Below are 17,491 nucleotides of genomic sequence, written 5' to 3'. Positions count from 1 at the left end.
GGACAGGGGGACACGTTTACACCCCATGTTTGAGGCGGTTGTCCTCAGACGGGATGACCGGTTCTGTTTGACACGTTCTCGAACCACTTCCGTTTCTGATGCGCGCGTGGGGAATGCCGACCATGTGTCTGATGGACCACGTGCATGAGTGCCATGGGCCTGCTATTTAAGGATGTGTCATTGCAGTAATAGTATACTGTTGAAGAAGGAGACAGCAGTCTCCGAAAGCTCCAGGTTTTATCGCTTTTAATTCAGTTTATTTTGGATAATTTTATTGCTTCGGTATTTTTAACTATGTTTTTAACGTTTTTACCGTAGTTTATTTTATCGTAATTTATTTTAGTCTTCCGATAGTGTATCACAGTATTTCATTATATTCTATTTTATTTCTGTATACTGTATTTTATTTTTATAGTAAAATTTTAATTGCGTGGCTGGTGTTTGTCTTTAATTATTGCAGTATGGAATTTCCCAGCCCCATAGGCTTGTTTGAAGATATAACCTAATTCCAGACAAAAGGTTGGAGGCTTGACAAATTAAAAGACAAGGCAAAAAAAAAAAAACAGAAATGCCTCGTGAATACTCTCTGCCTCAACTACCACAAATTTCGACTTCTCTGGAAAACGATTCGTCAATTAAATGGTTAATATCTGCATCCTTCTGCTTCGGTCTTTACCAAGAATGAACAGGAAGTATCTTCTCATGAAATAGTTAACACCCTTGCAGAGACTTTTCCCAAACTTCTACCACTTCAGCATGTGACAACTGATTTCTTGAATTCAATGCTTGAACAAAAACGTACAAGATAAACTACCATACTGCGCAATTTTTTTAAAATAATAAATAATGTACAATTTAACCTATTAGCATTAGTAGAGGCATATGATGCAAGAAAGCAAGCTTATTCAGCATCAGCCAAAAAAAAAAAAAAAAACAACCCTCTCCCATTTCACCCCTCCGTTCGTTCGAAATACCTGTCCAGTTGAGCTTTAAATTTGTTTAGGCTATCAACTTCAACAACAAGTGATGGAAGTCGGTTCCACCAACCAACCACCCGCTGGCCAAAGGCAAATTTCCGCACATCTATCCGACATCCGTCCTTCCTCAATTTGAATTTATGCCCTCTGAGGTGATTATTCTGAGAAAGATGAAGAATCCCATTCGCATTGAGCATGCTCAAACCATTCAAAGCCTTATACACCTCTATCAGATCACCTCGCCGGTGCCTAGTCTCCAGACTCTGTAATTTGCAAAACTTAAGCCTTTCTTCGTAAGAGCAACCCTTTGTTCCATTTACTAATCTTGTTGCCCTTCTCTGTACCCGTTCCAGCAGCTCTACATCCTTCTTGAAATGAGGCCTCCAGACCTGTATACAGTACTCAAGATGTGGCCTAACCATTGCCTTATACAAGGGAATAATCACCTCCTTATCCCTGCTAGAAAAATTCCTGTATATCATTGACAAGACACCATGAGCTACTCTTGCAGCTCGTCTGCACTGCTCAGAGAACTTCATATCTGCCTGCACAATTACCCCCAGGTCCTTTTCATTCTCCACCACTGTCAGTGTAGTAGCGCAGAGTTGATACATTGCTCTGGGGTTACTGTTACCCATATGTAGTACTTTACATTTGTCAATGTTAAACTTCATTTGCCACCTCTCAGCCCATCTGTTCAACCTTTCCAGATCCTGTTGCAGCAGCATAGCGTCAGTAGTGTCCTTAACGACCCTGCCAACCTTTGTATCATCTGCAAACTTAGACATTAAACTTGATATCCCATCATCAATATCATTCATAAACACCGAAAACAACAATGGACCCAACACTGAACCTTGAGGAACTCCACTAATAACATTAGTCCACGTTGAGCAGTGTCCATTGATTACCACTCTCTGTCTTCTGCCACTCAAACATCCCCTTATCCATAGCAGCAATTTGCCTGCAATGCCACACTGCTCCAATTTGTGCAGCAGTCTTCCATGTGCAACAGTATCAAAAGCCTTTCTAAGATCCAAATATATAATATCAAAGTTATTCCCTGCATCCAGTTCTTTTGTGACTACATCATAGTATCCAATCAAATTGGTCAGGCAAGACCTGCCCTTAACAAACCCATGCTGCGTCTGAGCTATAACTGAATTCTTGTCTAGATGATCCTGCAGTGCTTCTTTAACCAGTGCCTCCATTAATTTACCTGGAACAGAAGTTAAACTAACAGGTCTATAATTACTTGTGTCAGCCTTTGATCCGCCTTTGTGAATTGGGGTTACATTTGCACATCTCCAGTCTATGGGTACCTCCCCTGAGTCCAAAGAAGCTGTCATAATTATGGCTAGGGGTTTGCATACTTCCTTTGCTGCCTCCTTTAATATAACTGGATAGATCCCATCCACCCCAGGTGCCTTTTTTATGTTTATCCTCAACAATCTCTCCTCCACTTTCCTCTCAGTTATTACAAAATCATCCAGCTCACTGCCAATGTTTACTTTACCTACATCATTCTCCTTCCTGAATAACTCCTCATGCGTGAATGTAGATGCAAAATACTCGTTTAGATTGTTAGCCACCTGAGCAGGATCCTCAACTGTTGAACCATCAATATCCAGTGGACCAATCTGATTCATCCCTTTCCTTCTCGAGTTCAAGTATGTAAAGAACTCCTTTCTGTTTTTCTTTGCATCCTTTGCCAAGGATTTTTCGTAGTCTGCCTTTGCCTGCCTAATCTCCTTTGTGACTTGGTTACAGACCAACTTATATCTATCATAGGCTTCCATGTCACCCATTAATTTGTATGTATCCCATGCATTTTTCTTCTCTGCCACATGTCTCATTAGTCCATCTGACAACCATTTAGGCCTAAACCTTGAACAATATTTCTTAGTTGGTATGTAAAGCCTGGTAGCCACCAATATTAGTTCCTTGAATGCTTCCCATTTTGAGTTTGCTGTTGGTAACATCATCAGTTCGTCCCACTGTATAGAATTTAAATACTGTCTCAGACCATCATAGTCGCCTTTACGAAAACAAAAACCCTTCCCTTTACCTCTGATGGTAGTTACCTCCTTGAGTAAATCCCACTTCAATACACTGTGATCACTGCCACCTAGTGGTTCATTTATCTGCAGGTTCTTAATGCATGAAGAATCACTACTGATAATCAGATCAAGAGTATTGCTCCCTCTTGTTGCCTCACGAACATGCTGATGTAGAAAACAATCATCCAATAAATCCACAAAAGCCTTGCTAGTGTGCGAGTGCCCAACCCACAAATTCCAGTCAATATCTGGGAAATTAAAATCCCCCATTATAAGACTCTCTGATTTACTGGCCCACTCTATTTCCCTGTACAATATATTATTATACTCATCAGAGTCATTAGGCCTATAGCACACTCCTACTCTCAATTTTGATTTCCTTATGCTTATGTCACACCAAACTGACTCGACACTGCCCTGTCCATCGATGTCAACTGGCTTCACTTCCTTTGACTTTATGTGTTTCTTAATTAATAGCATAACCCCTCCTCCCCTCCTGTCCTGTCTATCCTTTCTATATACATTGTATTCCCCAAATTCCAGTTCCGCATTACTTATATCTGTGTGACACCACGTCTCTGATATCCCAACAATATCTGCCTTTGATGTTTTGAGCAATACCTCAAATTCATCAAATTTATTTACCAAACTCCTAGCATTGGTGTACACGCAGGTATACATGCACCTGTTTCTATTCTTAGCTACCCTAACACAACCCATGTGTTTACTTGTAACGCAATGACTACCAGCAGTCTCTGAAATATCCTGCATCTTGTTTTTCAGACTTCTGCTCATTTGAATAGAAGCAGTGCAAGAATCACTTCCACCTCTGCCAGTGGCTACTGTTAATCTATTAGTCCTTGTATCCCCCCCAACTAGCAGTTTTCCGACCCACCTAACACTGCCTCGACAGCATCAGCAAAAATTCTTGCACCCTTTCTATTTAAGTGTATCCCATCCCTGTAGAAGCAATCTCTCCTGTTAACAAGTACAGTCCAGGCTGAAAAAAATTCTACCCCTTGAGCCTTGCACAATCCCTCCAGGGCCGAATTGATCGACAAGGCTCTCATCATATACTCCCTCCTATCGTGTCTGGGCAGAATTGCAGACACTTTCAAGTTCAACCCTAATTCACGGCTTTTTTTCAACAGTGACCTGTACTTGCTAAGTAATTCCGCCGGTCTCCTACTCTTAATATCATTAGTGCCAACGTGTACAACTATATCACCCTTTGTGCCCTTAAAAGATGATATCCACTCTACAACGTCATCAACCTTTGCCCCTGGCAGACATACCCTGGTCCTATTCCACCTATCCTTTTTACAAAGTATGTTCCCCGTTTCCCTGACAATAGAGTCACCAACAACTACTAGTTCCTGTGGGACCAGCGCATTCTGCCTAGGGGGCTGCCCCTGTGTTGCCTGATGACCAAGTGCAAGCTCTGGCGTTGATGTGGGCAGCTGAGAGCTTGATGGGCCCCTCAATTTATTTCCTTCGAGGGCATCCACCCTGTCCTTCAACGTCTCATAAAGGCCCATAACAACGCTGAGTTGTCGCCTGATTTCCTTGCACTCCTTACATCGTGCACACACGAAGACATCCCCCTTGGCAGTGTCATGTCCCGTACCCGACTGATCCGCAAACATCAAGCAAACAGTGCATTTTAATAGACTGTGATTCAGAGGGCAACTGCCCCCCTCAGTTCTCCCCTGAACCACAGCACTCCCATTAGCTTGAGCCTTTTGCTTTGCTGCTCTGGTCAGAGTCATGATTCCAATTTAATTCAATAAAATTTAAAACAAAAATTAAATCCTTAAGTTATATCCCAAAACAGTTATGTTATATATATATATATATATATTTTTTTTTTTTTTTTTTTTTCGGTATCTAGTGTTCCCTTTATACAACTTCGGTATCACGTGTACCACTATAGTTATGTATTAATTATTTGTTACGATTAAGTCGTTATATATATTTATAGAGTTAAAAATACAATTTAATTGACAATAAAGTTTATCAAGATTAATAGATTTACTGATTAATTGACAATATTATATTATGCAGTATACTACACTAAGCTTATGCTATCGTGTAAAAATGGCGGGAATTCACGAACGGTATTTCTATGGACTCGTAAGTATTGATTAGCTTCGAAATCTCGCTATCTCAATTTAGACTAAACTAAGGATCCTGCCTAGGTCTATAATCTACTTATAGAAGATAATTTGATATAACAATTGGTTAATAAATCGACTAAATTTGGTTAAAAGACCTCTCGTTCAATTTGTGACACGTGGATTTGATACCGTTACCGATACTAAGTAATATCTACGAAATCTCTGTCTAAGTTAAACTTTAAACTAAGTATCGTAACTAGGAATATAAAGCTACTCTAGAAAAAAGTTAATATGACAATTTAAACTAATAAAGCAGAAAATAAATCAGGAAAAACTTCTCTGTTTGAAGAGCTTTAAGGAGCAATGTCTGCACAGGCTAACCTCGCACCCAGACTCAAAAACTTATTAAATAATAATAATAACACTGGAGGCCACCCACACAGCCGTCTGTGGTGCTGCGGTAGCAGCCACGTCGATTAATCGAAGAGAAGCGAGAGACCAGCATCAGAACCGAAAACAAAAGGAACCACCAGCTTGGAGTAGAAGATAGAAGAATTGAGAATCAAGATAAGCCAATTGACCCAGTACAAACGGGGCAATAGGAGTAAGAAATTAATCGGAAAAGTGAAGAGCATCCTCAAGAGAGACAGCGTCCACAGCAAACATGAGACAAAAAATCAGAGAATAGGAGAGTACGTGGACACATTGAACCAGAACCTCCTTGCACCCAGCAAAAGACTACGCCGATACAAAGACAGCTCCAAGAGGATAATAAACAACCGAATCTTTAATGAGGACCAAAGAGGCTTCTAGAGGAATCTTCGAGAAGACGGGAAACAAGGGAACGGACCACCCGAGAAGACAACGATTAAGGATTTCTGGGGAAATATAAATAAATAAATAAATAAATTTTCTGTTTATACTCCGGGACGACCAAACGGTCAGAGGAGTTTTACAAGAAACAGTACCGTATTCAGCAGTCGCGGGCTTGAACCCCGGTCACTCAAGGCACGTGTACTTATGCACCCGCGCGCCTGACCACTAGGCTACATACAGAGCAGGGAAGTAACACATAACAGCTGAGCCACCTGGAGAGAACTAGACTCATGAAAACCAATGAAATACAAGAAATGACAGGGTGGGAGATTCGGGAAGAAGAAGTAAAACAGACGATCAAGAACTCTCATAACTGGCGAACTCAAGGAATAAATAACGTCCACAACCACTGGTACAAAAGCTTACTTGCACACACAAGCACCTGGCAGAGCAGTTCACCCGAATGATAAGCCGCCCAGGGACAATCCCGAAGTTTCTCCTTCAAGGAATCACATATCTGAAGCCTAAAGACGAAGATACAAGAAACCCAGCAAAATATGGGCCAGTCGCCTACTTCCCAATGATGTACAAGATTCTGACCAGCTTCATAACCAGGAATTTATCAGACCTATTGGAGAGCCAGAACATAATGGCCGAACTGTAGAAAGAAGGCAAGGAGCAATTAACCATAAATGTTGCAGTTATAGAGCAAGCACAGAAGAAGCGCCAGAACATTAGCATTAGTAGAGGCATATGATGCAAGAAAGCAAGTTTATTCAGCAAATGCCGAAAAAAAAAAAAAAACACCTCCCATTTCACCCCGCCATTCGTTCGAAATACCTATCCAGGTGAGTCTTATATTTGTTTAGGCTATCAACTTCGGCAACAAGGGATGGAAGTCTGTTTCACCAACCAGCTACCCGCTGGCTAAAGGCAAATTTACGCACATCTATCCTACATCTGTCTTTCCTCAATTTGAATTTATGCCCTGTCAGATGATTATTCTGAGCAAAAGGAAGAATACCATCGGCATTGAGCATGCTCAAACCATTCAAGGACTTATACACCTCTATCAGATTAACTAGTCTCCAGCCACTATAATTTGCAAAATTTTAGCCTTTCTTCGTAAGAGCAACCGTTCGTTCCATTGAGTTAATCTTGTTGCCTTTCTCTGTAAGCGTTCCAGAAGCTCAACATCCTTGAAATGAGGTCTCCAGATTTGTATATAGTACTCAAGGTGTGGCCTGACCACAGCTTTATACAAGGGAATAATCACCTCCTTATCCCTGCTAGAAAAAGTCCTGTATATCATTGACAAGACACCATGAGCTACTCTTGCAGCTCGTCTGCACTGCTCAGAGAACTTCATATCTGCCTACACAATTACTCCCAGGTCCTTTTCATTCTCTACCACTGTCAGTGTAGTACCACAGAGTTTATACGTTGCTCTGGGGTTACTGTTTCCCATATGTAGTACTTTACATTTGTCATGTTAAACTTCATTTACCATCTCTTAGCCCATCTGCTCAACCTTTCCAGATCCTGTTGCAGAAGCATACGTCAGTAGTGTCCTTAACAACCGCTTGATAAACCATTATCAATATCATTTATAAATACAGAAAACAACAATCGACCCAACACTGAACCCTGAGGAACTCCACTAATAACATTAGTCCACGTTCAGCAGTGTCCATTCATTACCACTCTCAGTCTTCTGCCACTCAACCATCCCTTTATCCGTAACAGCAATTTGCCTCCAATGCCACACTGCTCCAATTTTTGCAGCAGTCTTTCATGTGCAACAGTATCAAAAGCCTTTCTAAGATCCAAGTATATAATATCAAAGTTGTTCTCTGCATTCAGTTCCTTTGTAACCACATCATAGTATCCAATCAAATTGGTCAGGCAAGACTTCCCCTTAACAAAACCATGCTGTGTCTGAGCTATAACTGAAGTCCTGTCTAAATGATCCTGCAGTGCTTCTTTAACCAGTGCCTCCATTAATTTTCCTGGAACAGAAGTTAAACTCACAGGTCTATAATTACTTGTGTCAGCCTTTGATCGTCCATTGCGAATTGGGGTTACATTTGCACTTCTCCAGTTTATGGGTACCTCTCCTGAGTCCAAAGAATCTCTCATGATTATGGCTATGGGTTTGCTTACTTCCTTTTCTGCCTCCTTTAATATAACTGAATAGATCCCATCCAACCCTATGGCATTCCCCTTCCTGAATAACTCCTCATGTGTGAATGTAGATGCAAAATACTCGGTTACATTGTAAGCCACCTGAGCAGGATTCTCAACTGTTGAACCATCAATATCCAGTGGACCAATCCGATTCATCCCTTTCCTTCTGGAGTTTACATAGGTAAAGAACTCTTTTCTGTCTTTCTTTGCATCCTTTGCCAGGATTTCTCATAAACTGCCTTTGCCTGCCTAATCTCCTTTGTGACTTCGTTACAGACCAGCTATATCTATTATAGGCTTCCGTGTCACCCATTAATTTGTATGTATCCCATGCATTTTTCTTCTCTGCCACATGTCTCATTAGTTCATCTGACATCCGTTTAGGCCTAAACCGTTGTTGTTGTTGTTGTTATTTGGTTTTTAGAAGCATTATCAACTAAGGCCATATTGCTCCTTGATATGCGGTGGTCATTCCTTGACCTTTCCACTTCCTCCGTATTTGGTAGTGAGGGGCTCGAACCCCGGTCTAATCAAGAAGCGTGAGCTACGCACTGCTGCTCCTTCCCACCTGGCTACATAGGCGCTTGCCTAAACCGTGAACAATATTTCTTAGTTGGTATGTAAAGCCTAGTAGCTTCCAAGATAAGTTCTTTGAATGCTTCCCATTTTGAATTTGCTGTTGGTAACATCATCAGTTGGTCCCACTCAATAGAATTTAAATACTGTCTCAGTCCATCGTAGTCGCCTTTAGGAAAGCAATAACCCTTCCTGTTACCTCTGATAGTAGTTACCTCTTTGAGTAAATCCCACTTCAGCACACTGTGATCACTGCCACCTAGTGGTTCCTTTATCTGCAGATTCTTAATGCATGAAGAATCACTGCTGATAATCAAATCAAGAGTATTACTCCCTCTAGTTGCCTCCCGAACATGCTGATGTAGAAAACAATCATCCAATAAATCCACAAAAACTTTGCTAGTGTGTGAGTGACCAACGCACAAATTCCAGTCAATATCTGGGAAATTAAAATCTCCCATTATAATACTCTCTGATTTACTGGCCCACTCTATTTCCCTGTGCAGTTTCTTATTATACTCATCAGAGTCATTAGGCCTATAGCACACTCCTACTCTCAATTTTGATCTCCCAATGCTTATGTTACACCAAACTGACTCAACACTGCACTGTCCAGCGATGTCGACTGGCTTCACTTCCTTGGTTTTTATGTGTTTCGTAACTAATAGCATAGCCCCTCCCCCCCTTCCTACCCTGTCTATCCTTTCTGTAGACGTTGTACTCCCCAAATTCCAGTTTTGCATCACTTATATCTGTGTGACACCACGTCTCTGATATCCCAACAATATCTGCCTGTGACGTTTTGAGCAATACCTCAAATTCATCAAATTTATTTACCAAACTCCTAGCATTGGTGTACACGCATGTATACCTGCACCTGTTTCTATTCTTAGCTACCCTAACACAACCCATGTGTTTACTTGTGCCGCGATGACTGACTACCAGCGGACTCTGAAATATCCCGCATCTTGTTTTCCAAGCTGCTGCTCATTTCTATAGAAGCAGTGCAAGAATCACTTTCACCTCTGCCAGTGGCTACTCTTAATCTATAAGTCCTTTTTCCCCCCCAAACTACCAGTTTTCCTACCCACCTAACACTGCTTCGATAGCATCAGCAAATATTCTTGCACCCTTTCTATTTAAGTGTATCCCATCCCTCTAGAAGCAGTCTCTCCTGTTAACAAGTACAGACCAGGCTGAAAAAAATTCTACCCCTTGAGCCTTGCACAATCTTTTCAGGGCCGAATTGATCGACAAGGCTCTCATCATATACTCCCTTTTATCGTGTCTGGGCAGAATTGCAGACACTTTCAAATACAACTCTAACTCGCAGCTTTTTTTCAACGGTGACCTGTACTTGTTAAGTAATTCCGCTGGTCTCCTACCCTTGATATCATTAATGCCAACGTGTACAACTATATCACCTTTTGTGCCCTTAAAAGCTGATATCCGCTCTAAAACGTCATCAAACTTTGCCCATGGCAGACATACCCTGGTCCTGTTCTACCTATCCTTTTTACAAAGCATGTTTCCCGTTTCCCTGACAACAGAGTCACCAACAACTACTAGTTCGTGTGGGACCAGCGCATTCTGCCTTGGGGGGGGGGGTGCCGCTGTGTTGCGCGATGACCACGTGCAAGCTCTGGCGTTGATGTGGGCAGCTGACAGCTTGATGGGCCCTCAATTTATATCCTTCGAGGGCTTCCACCCTGTCTTTCAAGTTCTCATATAGGCCCATAACAATGCTGAGTTGTCGCTTAATTTCGTTACACTCCTTGCATCGCGCACACACAAAGACATCCCCCATGGCAGTATCATGTCCCGTACCCGATTGCTCCTCAAACATGAAGCAATCTGTGCCTTTTAAAAGGCTGTGATTCAGAGGGAAACTGTCCTCTCAGTTCTCCCCAGAATCACAGCACTCCCATTAGCTTGAGCCTTTTGCTTTGCTGCTCTGGTGTGAGTCATGATTTTGATTTAATTTCAACAAAATTTCAATTTCAGTACAAAATTAAATCCCTAAACTTGTATTCCAACACAGTTATAACGCTATATTTAGTTTTTAGTATCGAGTTTTATCAACGAGTTCCGTTTATATAACTTCCGTATCAAGTTACGTATTAATTATACATGTTATGTTTGTAATCTAAGTCGTTATATGTATATAGTTAAAAGTACAATTTAATTGACAATGAAGTTTAACAATATTAATAGATTTATTGTTTAATTGACGATATTATATTATACACTATACTATACTAAGCTTAAGCTATCTAGTTCGGGATTTTTTTTTTTATTATTATTTTAGGGTTTCCCGTAATTAAATACATTAACCGGTATTTGTGTCTGTATATTGCGTGTGTTCTCTGGTCTATTTGCCTGTTTTGCTGGACGAAAAAACTCCATTTTCTGAGGGAAAAACCTTGCTATCTACGCCTGAGACCGACTAACTCAACCACGGAGTGAAAAAGCCCACTAAAGTTCCTCCCGTCATCGACAGGATTCGAACCCGGGCCTTTTTCTACCCGGTGTGGAGAGGACGGTGACGGTACCACTGTGCTACCCACGCAGACTTTAGTTCGGGATATAATGTTATATCGTATAACAATGGTGGTAAGTTAAGAACGGTAAATCTACATACACTTATGTATTAATTAACTTCCAAATCTCGCTGTCTCAATTCAGAATAAACTCAGGATCCTGACTAGTTAGCCTGAAGGATTACTTCCAGAAACACACAGCAGCAGTCCACCAAGCTATAAGGAAGATACACAAGGGGTATACCCCACTCAACCTAAGCGAAGGGCCCCCCAACCAGGATGTACAAACTAAGCTAGAAAGACAGGCAGACAAGACACTCCATGGCAGACACTGTAATGATCTCCATCAGGATCACATAGATAAAATGCTTCCAATGCATGGCTCACGAGGGGAGCGCTGTTCCCCGAAACTGAAGGATTCATGCTCGCCATCGAAGACCAGGTAATCAACACCAGGATCTATAGAAAATACATGGCTAAAGAGCACGGAGTGTTCGACGACACATGTCGATGATGCCACCCGGGCTCAGAAACGATCCAACACATCGCCGCGGGATGCAAGATTAGCATCCAGAATGACCACACTCATAGACACGACCAAGTAGCCAGGATAATACATCAGAAGCTAACAAGGAAATACCAGGTGGTCGAAGAAAGTGTACCGTACTACAAGTACGAACCCCACGCAGTACTAGAGACCCCAACCCACAAGCTGTACTACTGTGACCGCGCCATAAAAACGGATAGGACAATCCCGCACAACAGACCGGACATAACGCTTGGTGACAAGAAGTAAAAGGCTACCTATCTGATTGACATAGCGGTATCCAACAATGGCAAACTGCAGAAAACCTACAGGGAAAAAATCAGGAAGTAGGAAGTACACAAACCTAAGATTGGAGAATAAAGAGATGTGGTATACTCAACAAGTAACGACCATCGCGATCATCGTGTCAACAACAGCTATGGTACCAAAGACCCTACATAACAGCGTAGCAGCAATATATCCCTGAGGAAACACCTACAAGGAATTCCAGAAAGTCGCTGTCCTGAACACCTGTAGGATAGTCAGAGATTTCCTCGACCAACAGTAATATCAGACATAACAACAACCACCCTGTGTACTTTGGTAGCAATACCCGTCACAAGGTGGAAGCCCCAATCAGGGAGAAATAATAATAATAATAATAATAATAATAATAATAATAAACAGATCACCCAGCAGTACAGCTACACCCAATGGAATCTATTATGTGACATCAAACTAAACAATGCAGCCTTGAATTTAATATTAATGTTTTACTACAGGAATTTTATAGAATATAGACATCCCTCTTCTTGGCATCATTCCGTTGTTTTAGCGTTTCCTAATCCAGAAAGGATCAATCACCCACAAAATTGCAGACCTATTCTTCCTCACCAGCCGCCTAACTAAAACTCTATAAAGAATGGTACACAAACGGTTTATTTGAATTCTTGAAGCTATAACCCCGATGAACAACAATCCATTTAGTTTTCGACCAAATGGAACCACTTTGGTTCTGATTGCGAAAGCCAAGATTACCATCCTTAATGCTTACGTAAAATTTGAACATCTTGTAATGGTAATTGGATATTGAAAATGTTTTCGACGCTACCGTGGTTAAGAATTTTTTCATAGGCTTGCGCTGGCATTTACCAGAATTCATTAGAAATTTTCTCCTAGAGAGAACAGTTCATGTCCATATCAATCTGTGGTTTCTCCGTTCTACACTCAAGGAAAATTGTCACAAAGGGATGAATATTTACTGCTATTATTTTTTCACTTAGAGTGAACATTATAACATAGAATACCCCTAGTACAGTAGAAATTCGTATTCTATAAAATTATAACATAAAAATAGGCAAATTTTGGCCCCAGTTGCCCTTGTGCCCTAATAACATAAATTTCACTACCAATATTCTCATTGACTATCCTGAACATTCGACTACCCGATAAAACAGGTTTAGCTTTCGCACCAATGGAAAGGATTCTCACCAATGGAAGGATTCTCACCAATGGAAAGCATCCTTTAATTCGATCACATATTCTTGGAAATGATGGCAAATAGCTAAACAGTTCTTCGATTTCGAAGAACTGTTTAGCTATTTGAAGCAGATAAATCTCTTTAAATATCTCTAATCATAATAATATGCAAAAATATCTAGAAGTAAATCACGAATAGGCCCAAAATTGTGCAAGAAGACCTTGTGCCAAATAAAACAACCTTCAGTTTGTAGCAAATGATTGAAAAAGTCAATTTAGCCAGAAACATTCCCAGTTCCAATCTAAGTATGCGAAAGTAATGGAATCGGTAATTTGTTAGTGGTGTGCTTACATTAAATCTAGTTCCTACTAAAACCAGAAAGATTTGACAGGGGTGGTTCCTCTGGTTGGGTGAAAGCGAGAGCCTCATTAAGGGATTCTTCCAAACAGTCCCTTGTCGACAACTCGAGCAAATGGAGGTGCTTTTATGATATCGGGGTATTTTTTGTTGCTGAGAAGTAAGTTCGATCATATGGTTAGAAGTTCATCGAACCTCCAATAAATATCGCTTTTTTGCAGTATCCGTCCACCTCTCCATTTCATCATTTTAATCGATTTTTATTATCTTCACTCTTTCAAGAGAAAAGGGCAATTAAACTCTTTACATAAGTTTAACGGTATCAGCAGAAGAATATTACCAATAATTTTATCATGTAAACTTCTTGCTTCATTTCTCAGGGCTGAATCTAGTTGAGAATGTTTGGAACGTGTTAGAACGGGTAGTTCAATTTTGCACTTCTGTGTAAATCACAATAGAAAAGCTCACAAACATCCTAATGGAAGAATGATTAAGCTGCAGGTATATTCTGTTAAAACCTACCGAAAAATATTCGCCATCATTTAAGGACTAAGGGAAAAAAGGTGGCTCTACCTAGACAGTGAATAAAGGTTTCAAATTTTTTACCCTGTGAGTGTATATTTGTATATAGAATAAGACATTTATATGACTTTATTTTTCCGTTTTTTTGGTAGGAAGCAGATAACATATTAAGAGAAACATCTCAGTTAAAGTGAAACCTGTTACGGCACGGTAAAAAATATCATTAGAAATGGAATCACCAGTGAAGAAACAATTTTCAATAATTCATTAGGAAAATATATTAAACAAGAATGAAGACTTCTGATAATTGAAAAATTCCGCATAATATTAAATGTGGGACACAAAACAACACGGTTATACAGCGTATGCTTCACCTGTTCTAAGAAGGTTTCTGTGAATTTTTTTCTGTGTATGTACAGTAAAATAAATGAAAAATAAAATAATAAATGAAACAAATAAAGAAATTAATACGAAGAAAACTAATGAAACAAATAAAGAAATTAATACAAAGAAAACTAATAAAAGAAAAATAAAAGAAACAATATAAAAAGCAGCAATGGGGAACACTGCAAAAAAAAACAACGTTTTATGAGTGTCAAATTAACCTCTGATTTTATTTAAATCACTTCTTAAAGATTTCGTTCGAACAAAGACTAATATACAGATATGGATATTTGCAGAATACAGATGGTAAGGAGATATTTCAGTTGCAAGAAGACGTTCTCAGAGAGAAGAAAGACAACTCAAACTTCCATCAGAAAATATATTCAGAAGAAATACTTCAGGCATCCAACTTTTGCTTATTAAATGTCAGTGAAAGGAATTGTTAAAAGTGGTCTCAAAGTTAAATTTAGTGAAAATCTCACTTGTCCAATTTGTCTAAACGTTTTTCACGAAAAGAGACTTCAAAAAACATTTCAGCCTTCACACTCGATAAAAATCTTTTTGCCATCCAACCTGTTAGAAGTTTTCACTAAGAGAAAATCATCCCAGAGATGATTTCAAGAAGAAACCTTTCAGCTATACAACCTTTTGAAAGTTCTCAAAGAGTAGAAACCTCAGTCACCATCCCAGAATTCATAATGGCGAAAAATCTTTCTGCTATCCAACCAGTGAGAAATTCTAACAGAAAACCGCCATCGAAAACAATTTCAGATCAAATACTAAAGAGAGACCTTTCGGTTAATGAACATATGAGTACAGGTTCTCGGGGCGTGAAGAGCCCAAATGCCGTCGCAAAGTTCATTCGGAGGAAAAGCCTCAAGAATTTAATCTGCGAGACTAAATTCTCGCGGCAAGGAACCGTCAAAAACGATCTCAGAATTCATGATGCAGAGAAATATTTGAGCTGTCCAGTTTGTGATATGAAGTTCTCACTGAGATGGCAGCTCAGAGAGCATCTCAGAAAACATACTGGAGAAAAACCTTTCAGCTGTACAACCTGTGAAAAAAAGTTCTCACGGAAACAAGCCCTCAGAATGCATCTCAGAATTCATAGTGGAGAAAGACCGTTCTGCTGTACAACCTGTGAAAAAAGGTTCTCTGGGAAACAAGGCCTTAGAATGCATCTCAGAATTCATAGTGGAGAAAGACCGTTCTGCTGTCCAACATGTGAGATGAAGTTCGTGCAGATAGGAAGCCTCAAAGAACATATCAGAATTCATACTGGAGAAAAACCTTTCAACTGTCCAACCTGTAAGAAGAAGTTCTTATGGAAAACAAATCTCAAAAACCATATCAGAATTCATACTGGAGAAAAACCTTTCATCTGTCCAACATGTGAGAAGAAGTTCTCTTGGGATGGACAACTCCGGAACCATCTCAGACTTCATACTGGAGAAAAACCTTTCAACTGTTCCATCTGTGAGAAGAAGTTCTCATTGGCAGGACAACTGAAAAGCCATCTCAGAATTCATAATGGAGAAAACCCTTTCAGCTGTTCCACCTGTCAGAAGAAGTTCTCCTCAGAAGGACGACTCAGAAGTCATTTGAGAATTCATTCTGGAGAAAAACCTTTCAACTGTCCAACTTGTGAGAAGAAATTCTCTTGGGAAAGTCAACTCAGAAGCCATCTCAGAATTCATTCTGGAGAAAAACCTTTCAGCTGTTCCACCTGTGCAAAGAAGTTCTCATCGGCAGGACAACTCAGAATCCATCTTAGAATTCATTCTGGAGAAAAATCTTTCAGTTGTCTAACCTGTGAGAAAAAGTTCTTACACAATCACCACCTGAGACAACATCTCCGAATTCATACTGGAGAAAAACCTTTCATCTGCCCAACCTGTGAGAAGAAGTTCACATACAGTCAGCACCTGAAAGAACATCTCAGAATTCACACTGGAGAAAGACCTTACAGCTGTCCAACCTGTGAGGAAAAGTTCTCACGCACTGAAGGCCTCAAAATTCATCTCAGAATTCATACTGGGGAAAGACCTTTCAGCTGTCCAACCTGTGAGAAAAATTTCGAATCCACTCAAAGCCTCAAAAGACATCTCAGAATTCATATGTAAGAGGTTCACACAGAAAACTGTCATTATTCCAGTGAATATATTCAGAAGTCTGTTAACTGTCCAACATTTCAGAAAAACTTTTCCAAAAGAGATAAGCTCAAAAATAAAACCTTGTTCACAATAGAGGAAAATTTTCCTGTTGTTCAACATGTGCAGAATGATGAAGGAAATGACATCAAAAATTCACTTAAGAGTTCAGAACTGAGAGAATAATTGCATTTCTCCCATCTAGGACAATCTGCTCTCACAAAGAGTTCGGTTGGCCTGTTTCACAACTTGGCTATGTTAATCAGTCTCAGGTGAGAATAGCATGGTTTTTTCTCCCGGACACTCGAAAAACTTAGTGTTTGGTAGAAACAGGAAATCGAACACAGAAAACAAGCAAGTAGTTAAAGCGGGGATATAAACGAGCATAATATCGGCCGTTGTGACGTCATATGGGCTGTGTCATAGGCTGTTTTGCTAGTCCTGTTCCTCTCTGTGATTGGCTGTTGAGTTGAGTGGGAAAAAGATTTATTTTAGTTGTTGATCTTCTCACTAGCTGGCTCTGCATATGTACCTTTTTTTCTGTGCAGGTACTAACCAGGATTTTGTGTTTTGGTTATCTGGCTCATATCTACTGGTCTACTCTTTAAGTTGTGGAAATGTGGATATTATATGTAACATTGTGAGTGTGATGTCAAGAACCCCTTGTTCTGCAATGAATTTTGGGGGGCAGGTGCTATGCTTCGAAGTTCCCAGCACTGAAATGATTAAGTTGTTATTTCTTCTGGCGAAAGGAACCTGTAAGAAAAATTATTTCCTGTGTTGGTGATATTGGAAA

At 40.1% G+C, this 17,491-nt stretch overlaps 1 protein-coding gene across 1 annotated transcript in view; it reads left to right on the top strand.

Annotated features, from left to right (window-relative positions):
- LOC150079747 (uncharacterized) overlaps positions 1-16,668 on the top strand; it is a 40,210-nt gene extending 23,542 nt beyond the window's left edge. Inside the window, exons 2-3 of the mRNA XM_090383213.1 lie at positions 15,198-15,853; positions 15,935-16,668. Coding sequence (XP_090239339.1) covers positions 15,198-15,853; positions 15,935-16,668 — 1,390 coding nt within the window. The remainder of the gene's footprint in view (positions 1-15,197; positions 15,854-15,934) is intronic.
- Positions 16,669-17,491: the final 823 nt, after the last annotated feature.

Source organism: Mastigoproctus giganteus, chromosome 10, assembly GCF_048544385.1.
Source record: "Mastigoproctus giganteus isolate SK-2022 chromosome 10, ASM4854438v1, whole genome shotgun sequence".
NCBI classification, from domain to species: Eukaryota; Metazoa; Arthropoda; class Arachnida; order Uropygi; family Thelyphonidae; genus Mastigoproctus; species Mastigoproctus giganteus.
This window is presented reverse-complemented; position numbering and strand designations above follow the sequence as displayed.